The 10,773-nt window shown below is 41.7% G+C and overlaps 1 protein-coding gene across 1 annotated transcript; it reads left to right on the top strand.

Annotated features, from left to right (window-relative positions):
- The first annotated feature begins 310 nt into the window (after positions 1–310).
- Positions 311–2,307, top strand: LOC133736850 (1-aminocyclopropane-1-carboxylate oxidase homolog 1-like). Its single transcript, XM_062164445.1, has 3 exons — positions 311–1,247; positions 1,336–1,657; positions 2,029–2,307. The coding sequence occupies exons 1-3, from the start codon at positions 727–729 to the stop codon at positions 2,281–2,283; spliced, it is 1,098 nt and encodes a 365-aa protein (XP_062020429.1). The 5' UTR covers positions 311–726; the 3' UTR covers positions 2,284–2,307.
- Positions 2,308–10,773: the final 8,466 nt, after the last annotated feature.

The raw sequence follows: 10,773 nt of genomic DNA, 5'->3' as shown, positions 1-10,773 counted from the left end.
TGATCCCACCGAAGCCTGATGACGTCAGCCACGATAGCTTTGGGCCGAGCTGGCAGCCGGCCATGCTTGGGCAAGAAAAATGGCATCGACTTGCCCATTTTTTTGTCCTTGGGCAGAGAAAGCCAAACCTTACCTAGGTATATTTGGGCCGGTGGATGCTCCTTTTTCTCCTTGCCCAGTCAACACGTGGAATTGCTTATCTGGCAGCCGGTCAAGAGAGCACCGGTGGAAATGCTCTTAGACCCTAACACATCAAAGACCAGACACAATGGGTGATAAGTTTACCAACCAATGACGCCACTCACTCACTCGCAAGAAACAAAAAGCAAGAATATTATATAGTGAAAGCAAATAAATTTTCTTCTTTTCGGTCAGTAAAAAGCCGCAAAGAAAAATTAATTATTAGAGAACAAAGAACTCATCTGCTATGGCTTAATTGGGATGGAACTACAACTTTACAGCTTATGACTTATCAATGGCAACTAAGAGAAACAAAGTCATCGACGTTAATTATCTTTCTCTGTGGATGCATGTAATTATTTACTTATTCCTTGGAAGGATCTACTATAGTCAATTGCTTAATTGAACTTTCCTTCTAGTTCTCTAGTCAATTACATGAGTTTGGGAAAATGTTGGGGGGTTTCTAGATGCATGCAGTACGTACTTCAGTGCTATAAATAAGAGCTTCTGCATATTGAGGTAATCAGATTTCTTACGTACAACAAAATGGCCAATACTGAGGAGCGTCTGCGACAGCTAAAGGCCTTTGACGAATCCAAAGCTGGGGTCAAAGGTCTTGTCGATGATGGAATCACCAAAGTCCCGTCCATTTTCATTTGCAAGCCAGAAGATCCCTCAGCCGAGGACATCCCAAGTTTCTGTACTCCAACTGGCCAACACCAATTCAGTATTCCAGTTGTGGACCTTGGTGATGTTGTCGCTGCAGGAAGGCCTGCTAAGGTGATCCAAGATATCCGGCGGGCTGCAGAGAGTGTGGGATTCTTTTATGTGGTTAACCATGGGATACCCAAGACAGTGTTGGAGGAGATGCTCGAGGCGACGCGTAGGTTTCATGAGCTGCCAAGGGAGGTGAAGGCTGAGTACTATACTAGGGATCCCAAGAGGAAGGTCAAATACTTTAGTAGCTATAATTTGTACGAGTCAAAGTTTGCTGCTTGGAGGGACAGCATGTTTTGTGACATGGCTCCCGAGCCTCTTGATCCCCAAGAATTGCCTCTGGTTTGCAGGTATATATATATGATCCATATATGATCAGGCATCTGCATGTGCATGTACGTGATTCAATTAATTAACGTGTTCTTTATCTCATTTCAGGGATATAACTATGGAGTATAATAGTCAAGTACACAAATTAGGTGTCACTTTGTTTGAATTGCTATCTCAAGCACTTGGACTCAAACCTGACCATCTTATCAGTTTGGATTGCGAAAAAGAGCATCTTATTGCTAGTCACTACTATCCTCCATGTCCTGAGCCTGAGCTCACAATTGGCACAGCCAACCACTCAGATGGCACTTTCATAACAATTCTACTTCAAGATCATATTGGTGGACTTCAGGTTTTGCATGAAAACCAGTGGAATGATGTTCTTCCTCTGCCTGGAGCTCTAATAGTCAACATTGGAAATTTTATGCAGGCAAGCTTTTCTCTATGATCCATACGTACATATGTTCGAACAAACACTCTTTACCATTAATATAGATCCAGTAAATCCTCTAATCTGTTAATTTCTCGGTGATTACTAAACATTCATTACCCGTACCATGTACATATATAGGTAGATCTTCAATTATAAATTTTGTAGTTCAGATTCTTTGGATATAAAAACAATAAAATAGAAAAGAAGAAAAAAAAATAGTGGTATGAGTTTCGTTATACAACTCAGATTCTTGTAGTTTGGGTAAAATATATGAATTTGGACCTATACCAAAATGTCTCTGGCAATTGTATACAAATTGATTGCATGTAGCTGTTTCGTTGTTTTTGACAATGCATGTTCTAGTGCAGATAATCTCAAATGATAAGTTCGTAAGCGTTGATCATAGAGTGTTGGCAAAGAAAGAAGGTCCAAGAGTATCTGTGGGATGTTTTTTCCGACCTGCGACGTCGCATAATTCGTCGAGGCTGTACGAGCCAATTAAAGAGTTGACATGCAAAGAAAATCCACCCATTTATCGAACAATTACCACGAAAGAATATTATACAGAGTATTACAAAAACTCTATAAATGAGGTCCCTGTTCTAAAATCTTTGAAGTTGTGAAGTTTGTCCGTGGAATATGTATGTTCCAATATATGGGACTTAAAATAAATGTACGTGCTTAATTTAAGCATGTTCGTTGTTTTTTTTTTTTTTTTAGTTTTAGTTTGGATGTTAATCGACACCTTATGGTAATTCTCTAGTTTAATGTGGAGATAGCCCTTCTATTTTGAGTATTTTCTGTTCTGTTATTATTGTGTTCTATAATAAAATGTTGTCATTCTCTAGTTTAATGAGGAGATAGCCCTTCTATTTTCTATTTTCTGCTCTTTTTATTTACTTCTATAATTATCAATAAATAAACAAAAAAAAATCTACCTCTAGTAGTGGAGTTTGATTGGTAAGTCAATAGCGGGATGAGTTGTAAACTCAAACATCAGCCGGTTGAGTTATTGTCTGCTTTCAAGGCTTGAATTTTCCGATACACGAGTTGTGGAGCCTGTTCATGTGACCGAGGTTTCACTTCTTCTCTTTCGTGTACACCAATTTTAGAGTTGCTCAAGTGTAAAAAATTTGAAAGAAGAGGTTTATTCTCGATACCAAAAATAAAATGTTTACCTCAAGTTCTTTATAGATAGAATCCTCGATCTTGAGATCTTACACAACCATTTATTAAATAGTACATGAAATACACTTAATAAGTGAAGAAACCAAAAAATAATATGGTTAGTGCAACTTAATAAGTCTGTTTTGCTTCTTTATCTAAACCTTCTTTCCATAAGCTTCTCTTCCTAGTGTGGGCTGTATGGAAAGAGAGAAATAATAGGACTTGGAGAGACAGACTAGAGCTCTAAATGTATCGTAATGTGTCACCTGGGCCAAGGTTCACCTTACGAATGACTGCTTCAATCATCAATGTGATAATTTTACTCGACTCTATAAATCAATTATTCCACACAACTCAATCATCCACTTTACTCAATTACTCTTTATCAAAATCAACTCACTAATATACAATGATTTATATTCTTGAAAGAATAAAGCTCGTAATTGTAAATCAATCACATCAATTCCACACTTTCCCAAATGCCACACCATCCAATATATATTTCACGTAAATATATATATATATACGTAGTCACCCTCACAGGAATGACCACTAATACCAACTATAGTTCACATGCATTTAAAATCGAGAAATTCATTTTTATATTTTAAATGCATTTTACTTACCTATGGACCGTAGTCGATCAAGTCCATATAATTTAAAACAAATATTTATTTTCTTAAAACAATTTTTCCACACATTCACAATTCAATATAAATCACAAAATTTCGGTTCGTAAATGAACCATGTGCATTTTACTCACCTCTAATCCAGATGCGTCTTCTTAACAGCTCAAACAACAATTTCACAAATTGTCCACCAAATCAATCTGTCGATCACCTAATCAGATACGATCTTAACTTAGCAAATCAATCATAAACCACACATATACGGAAATCCAACGGTCGGATTCTAAATTAATGATGATCCAACGGTCGGATCGAAATTATATGATGATCCAACGGTCGGATCTTCACAGATCGCCCTTAGGATCACCCTCCAAAATTATCACGAAGATCCAACGGTCAGATGTTCTTGAATCATCCTTACAAACATCTCCACAAAATTATTCGAAAATCTGACGGTCAGATTCTCACGAATTGCCTTTCAAATCACTATTTCACAATTATACGAAGATCCAACGGTCGGATCTTCGCCTGTGACCACACAAAGTCATCGAGACAGTCATACGATCAACATATCTAAATTTGAAGCAAAATCGATGGTCAGATCTTCACAGATTGTAAACCGAAAGTAATGCGTAAAAATCGAAACCCTAGCATGCATCAACTTTCTCCAAAATGACATTACGATATATTCAAACGACCGTATCGATGCATAGATGAATAAACTGAAAGCAGAACACAAAAATAAGGCCGGACGCGCCGCCACAAGCGGCGGGTCAGCCTGTGGTCAACGGCGACGGTCAACGCCGGGTCAACCACCTCCGATGGCAAAGTGACCAACTACAAACTGGTTCAAAATGAAGGGTTGATCGACTTTCATACCTGGAGCTAAGCGAGATTCGGTCTAGATCGTCCTAGATCAAGCTTGGAAGTTGGATCCATCTTGGCCGTCTGATCACGTTTCCAGATCAAATCAGATCCGTCAATCTTCAACGCTTGAACTTTTGCTCTACACTTCAAATCGTGATGCAAGGAGGATATGAGGATGATCAGCAGGAGGAGACGTTTCCAAAAAAGTCAACCAATCGCCGAGGGGATGCCGGAAAAAGGGTTTTCCAGCCGGGTCGGGTTGTGCACGGCTGGGGCCTCTTCGATCCACGTCTGGGGGCAACGGAGGGGCAAGATGACACCTGTTTGGCTCCAATTTTGTTGCAGCTGGTCAACAGTCTCTTTTCTGCGCGGGCGTGCCAGCACCGTTCGGGTGCGGTCGTCGGGGGTGTCCCTTGACCTGACTTCTGTTGAGCGATTGTGGACGAGGAGAGCACCAACCTCGTCGTGGGATTCTTTGTGCATCGTGGCGAGGACTTTTGCTGAGCTTCTTGAAAATCACCAAATCGATACTCGATGTTGTAGATCGAGCAGAGCGAGAACCACCGGGAAGTGAGGAGAACTTGCTAAAGCGTGACTTTAGCTTGGCTGGGTTGCTAGGGCGTTACCCTTGCTTGGCTGGTTCTGTAACCGTTGTGGTCGCGGCACTACCGTCGGCTCCCGAGGAGACTAGGACCGAAGCACGTTGACAGAGGGTTTGGTGGCACTGAAAGTCGGCTTCTGAGAAGACTAGGACTAGGAGTGAGATCACCGCTAAGAGAAAGAGAAGGAGAGGGAGAGGAGTTGCTCTTAGAGAGGTTTGCTCTAGAGAGAACTTAGATCATCTTAGAGATGTTGTTGTTGAATGTGAATGTGTGATTTAGAATGAGAAGAGAAGGTGTTTATATAGGGAAGAAAAAGAAGAGTGAAATGATGAGTGGAAGAAAAATAATGAAAGTGGAATATGAAAGTGATTTGTAAAATATGGAAAAGATAGAGAAATGATGAAATGAAAGCAAGGCATGAAGGTGCAACAACATGGAAGTGATGATGATCTATTAAAGAGATTGTCTTGAAAAATATATCCAAGGAAAAGAAGAAAAGCATCTAGCTTTCTTCATGTGGGTAGGAAACATGAACATGTGAATATTGAGCTGGTTTTAGGTCAGTTTCTGCCCCTTTATTCCTTCAATTATTTCTCCAACAAGACTTCAGAATGAGCTTTCGACTTCTTCATAAAAAATGTTCCACTATGAGTTTAGATCACCCTGGTAAAATTTCAGATTTTTATTCCATGTGGTTGGGCCGAAAATGCTGCTGGACCTCTTACAGGTCCAGTTTTCCAGTTTTGCTTCTGTAGAAAATTGGGCTGATTGTTTGAAGGCCTTCCACTCAAAAACAACTCTTGTACTCTTCATAAGAAATGATCCTTGGGCTGTCTAGAATGGATCTGGAAAGTTTCAGCACATTTCGATTTCATTTGGTAAGTCTGCCACCCCTCCTTCCTTGTCTAGCTCGGTTTTTTCTAGCCGAAGTAGGAAAATATGCTAAAGTTGACTTGTCATACTTCCATAGTAGGCTTTATTTAGCCTCTAAATATATATTTCGAGCTTGTCGACAATATATAGCTTGAGCCACTGACATTGGCTCAATTTCCCCAACACATGCCTTGTCAGGCCAAAATGTTTATTTTGGGTCCAAACATTGCCCCCCAGACCTCGAAGTCAAAGGTCTTCGTCTTGACTGAAGAGGTCTTGAATCAACACTACTCTTATAATGTCGTTGCTTCAAAGTCGTTGTTCCAAAGCCACTTGTATTGGCTTGACTGTTTCCATATAGGCCTCTAAATAGGCCATAAAGCTTGAATGCCACTACTGAATTGCCTTTGGCATGAACTGACGCTTCCTTTGCCAACTTTATTGCCCCCCATGGATCTAGCGAAACTTGGGCAGGTTGTAGGCAATCAAAACTTTAGCGTGCCCCCCATGCGAAGGAGACTGCTTTTGATCGCGAATGAGGATCTTTCTCTTCCTTGGTGGTAGCTTCGCCATGTGAATAGCAGCAAGTATCTGCCTTGTTTGCTAACTCTCTGTTGAGAATGCAACTGCTGCAAAAGAAGCCCAACTCGATGAACCTTTGGCTGCTTCTGAAGAAATGGGCCGCAACCTGGTCCGTGCCAGAGAATGGGCCACTCAGGCCGAAGCTGGTGCCATTGTGGCGGAACTCCGCGTGGAGGAACTTTGCTTGAGATTGAGATTCGCGGGCCAATCTCTGTAGGCCCCCTCGAAAACCGTTCGGTCTCCTCACATGCTGTTAATCCCTTCTTTTCCGAGATTTAAGGCATTAATCACTCGTTGAAAAACAACGGTCGTGAAAAAATAATCTCGTGAAAAGAACAGTTACTTCCTTGAAAACCGTTCGGTTTCCCCACATGCTATTATTCCTCTAATAATAGCTAACTCCTCAAAAATCGCTCCTCACATGCTGCTAGTCCCTTTTTTCCCGAGATTTAGAATCACTAATCTCGATTTATTGACATCAGTTTTGAAATAGAGCTTCATTCAAGGGTGGGGATTTGCCTGAATTCCCTATAAATAGTTGTATTTCGGGAAGGGAATACTCACAACAATTTTTCTGGAATATTCAAGAAATGGCCTTTCAGTCCTTGCTTCTCTTTCTCCTTCTTCACAAATCTTCCCCTCATGAAATGACCTTTAGCCTCTAAATTTTAGGCTTTATGGCGTAATCTTAAGCCTGGGTTAGGCCTTATGGCGTAATCTTAGGCAAACCCTTGTTTCGTCCTTCTGGGAGTCTGTAACAACAATGCCAGGCTTCAGATTGGTTTAGAAACACGAGGGGACTCCGAGTGTGAGATCCACGATCATGCGAGATCATCTTTATTAGGATCCCCCACTTGGAGCAAATCGGGGAAGGGAGGGAAGCCAAATTGAGGTTCGTCTTTCCTCCTCTGTTTCCTTCCTTCTGGACCCGGCCTGTGTTGTGCCCTCCAGATGGAAGGGGCTTTGGTTCTCACCTCCTTCTCCCCCTTTCTCTTCTTGATAGAATCTTGGAGGGATGAGAAGGGATGGACTCTTTGAAGGAATGGGTTCAAGCTACAGAATGGCTGTTCCTGTACTTCACGTCCAGCTAATGGTGGTTACCAAGGCTAGAGGGGGTGCAGAGACTCAAGCTGATATTTGGTTCCTTCACTCTCTGCCCCTCCAGGAGATAATGGCGCGGCTCAACCCGACGTTGGATTCCATAGCTGCTTCCACTTGAGAAAAGATTTAGAAGATAATCCGAAGATTCTTGTTTTGTATTCTAGCCACTTTTGGCTTTGTAATGAATGTATTGCTTTTGGCCGCAAAGCCACTTTATGAATACAATAATATTTTCTTATCCTGATATCCAAATATCCGTGAGAAGCCAATAATTGTGTCTTGCAAGGCCCCAAATATAGGCCCCCATAGTTGTATATTGAAAATAATATGAACTTTTAAAATATGCTCCGCGTCAAAAAGAGCCTCGTGGCGAGGTTTTTGAGGACATATGTATATTTTGGATCCACTTGCTGGCTCCCAACTCAAAACTCTTAGCGACAATAACTCCTTCTTTTTCGAGATTTAAGGCACTAATCACTCGTTGAAAAACAACAGTCATGAAAAATAATCTCGTGAAAAGAACAGTTACCTCCTCGGAAACCGTTCGGTTTCCCCACGCACCAATAATCCATTCTTTTCCGAGATTTAAGGCAACTTTAATCACGCTTTACTGACACTTAGTTTGACTCTTCTCTTTGACCGTCCATCCAAGGGTGGATATTTGCATGCCTATATCTTCCTCCACATTATAAACCCAAATTTCCAATCCCAAAATCATATCATCAACTCGAATATTTCTAACAGCAATTACTCATCATCATCACTCTTCAATTCTCGCATTCTCTCAATCCATCACCAATGGAACCACAAACCCAGCAACTAACCGTGGATGGAGGAAGCAACAAAGCAGCCGGGAGTAGTGCTAACATGCTTTGTAGGCGGAGCAGGTGGACTCCCACTACAGATCATATAAGAATCCTCAATGAGCTTTTCTACAACAAGGGAGTTAGGTCCCCAACTATAGAGCAGGTTCAGAGGATCTGTCTCCAGCTGAAATGGTACGGCAAGATCGAGTTCAAGAACGTCTATTATTGGTTCGTGAACCAAAGGTCTCGAGAGAAGCAGAAGAAAAGGTCCACTTCGGATGTTCATGTGCCCATGCAAAGATCAGGGATTGTTGGTGATGACAATGGTACCAATTGGAAACCTGAGGATCAGTATATTAACTTCGAATCTTCTGCATCTGCTTCTGCTTCTTCAGCTGGTGTGATTGCTTTTAACGGGCAGAAGGGGAACTATGGTGGTTATGGATCTATGAACATGGAGATTGAAACCCTTCCTCTGTTCCCAATGCATGGTGAGGACATCTTTGGTAACATGAAGACTACTTCCGATGGAGGTGGCGGTCACGGTGGTGGCTCTCACATTTCCCTTGAGCTCAGCCTTTCCTGCGAGGGCAAAGCTGAAAAAAAAATTTCCGGAGCCGCTGACTCGGCTTAGTATTGTATAGTGTTGCCCCCCTAGTGTTGATAGGCAAAGCGAAGAAACAATTATGGGCCTCAAAAACAGGCCTTCATGAATGGGCTTCGCGAGTGTAGGAACACTAGAATTTCCCACGAAGGCTTATGCGAAGAGACTGGCTAATAAATTAATCCTCAGTGTTTTGACTCCTCAGTAATTATGGATTGCACTAATTTTTTATTATTATTTTTTTATAAGTAGTTGAATTCAATAAGACAATGTGAATCAAGGTTTAGACATGCGGCCCAAGTATAGTCGCCTAGACACAAATTTTCTTTCAAATCCTTTGGGCAACCTTACTGAAATGGCCAGGTGGGGGAGGGCGAACAAGAGAGGCAAAATCCATTTTGGCATGAGCTATTCCCACATAGTGGTTTAGGCCCATTTGCACGCACTTCTGGATTCAAGAACCTGTCATGAACGTTGTCCCCTTTCTAGACACCATTTCACATAGGCTATACTTACTAAGATAAGAAAGGTCATAAGTGTGAAGACAGTTCAACAAGTGTTAATAAAAGCCGCCCTTAACCTTAAGGGACCTGAACTAGGCACCAATAAGGAGTTTAGGCCAATATTAACAAAAGAGACTTCACCTATTCCGTTATGATTCACAACCCCTTACCAAATTCACTAGAAACGAAAAAATTAACAGAAAATTAAAAGCAAAGAAAGAAAGAAGCTAGCATCACCATGTTTGGCTAACCTCTAGAAGACCACGGGGGAGGCCATCTATGCTTCATTCCAAGCTCTGATGTATCAAAATTTGTAGGGTAAAAGAGCTTGTAGGAAAAGAACAAAGATACTTCTCGTCGAAGAATTGGAAGCAATTTGGCTCGTAGGAGGAGTAATCTTGCCCCCCAAGTATCTTTGTTGGCATAGAATTAGCCACAGATTGGCCATTATAGACGACCACTTGTTGGTTTGAATTCTCATGATCAAGAGCCTCAAAAACAACAATTAGGTCGCCTAGATCATATTTAATCACCGCTTGGCTATTAGAATTTTTAAGAAATTCCTTTTGGTGATCAACAGAATGAACATGGGCTCCATCTTGCCCCCATGCATCTGATCAGTAGCCACGTATTTGGCTTGATCAGTGGAGAAATCAGATATTTGTTCAGCGACAATTGTATTGTCAGAAGAACAATCTTGTTGATGACCTTTTCCATGCACAGCCTCTGTGTAAGGCTGTGACTCACCAGTGAGACCCTTAGGTTGATTGCCACCTATAGGCAAGTTAGTCTCATAAACGACCTCTTCTCGAGCGTTCTGCTCAATTTCTAGGTCCCAATCGCGAAACCTCTGCTTTGTTTTTGCGATCAAAATGGCCATGTCTCTGGCTTGCTTTTCTTTATTCCTCTCGATGTTGGCCATGATGATCGCGAGCTGTTCATCAATGCTTGCCCCCTCTGGGATGGGAATAGGCATAAACTCATCATTAATGGCGGTATCGCCAATGGTGGCAACATTGTCCATCAATTCACTTTAGGAATTTCTTTTGGTAAAGATTTTCCCCTGGCATCTCAATGATGACGAAAAAAGACTCTAGTATAGTCCCACTGGGCGTGCCAAAATGTTTGTTTTGAAGCCCGGTGGTTGAATGTCTTCAAAAGAAAAAATTCTAACCTTGTCCCACCGGGTGTGCCAAAATGTTTGTTTTGAAGGCCGGTGGTTGAATGTCTTCAAGAGAAAAAACTTCTGATGTGGTCCCACTGGGCGTGCCAAAATGTTTGGCTCCAATTTTGTTGCAGCTGGTCAACAGTCTCTTTTCTGCGCGGGCGTGCCAGCACCGTTCGGGTGCGGTCGTCGGGGGTGTCCCTTGACCTGACTT

Source organism: Rosa rugosa, chromosome 3 (assembly GCF_958449725.1).
Source record: "Rosa rugosa chromosome 3, drRosRugo1.1, whole genome shotgun sequence".
In the NCBI taxonomy this organism is placed as follows: Eukaryota; Viridiplantae; Streptophyta; class Magnoliopsida; order Rosales; family Rosaceae; genus Rosa; species Rosa rugosa.
The sequence above is the reverse complement of the archived record's forward strand: the minus strand, read 5'-3'. Positions and strand labels throughout refer to the sequence as shown.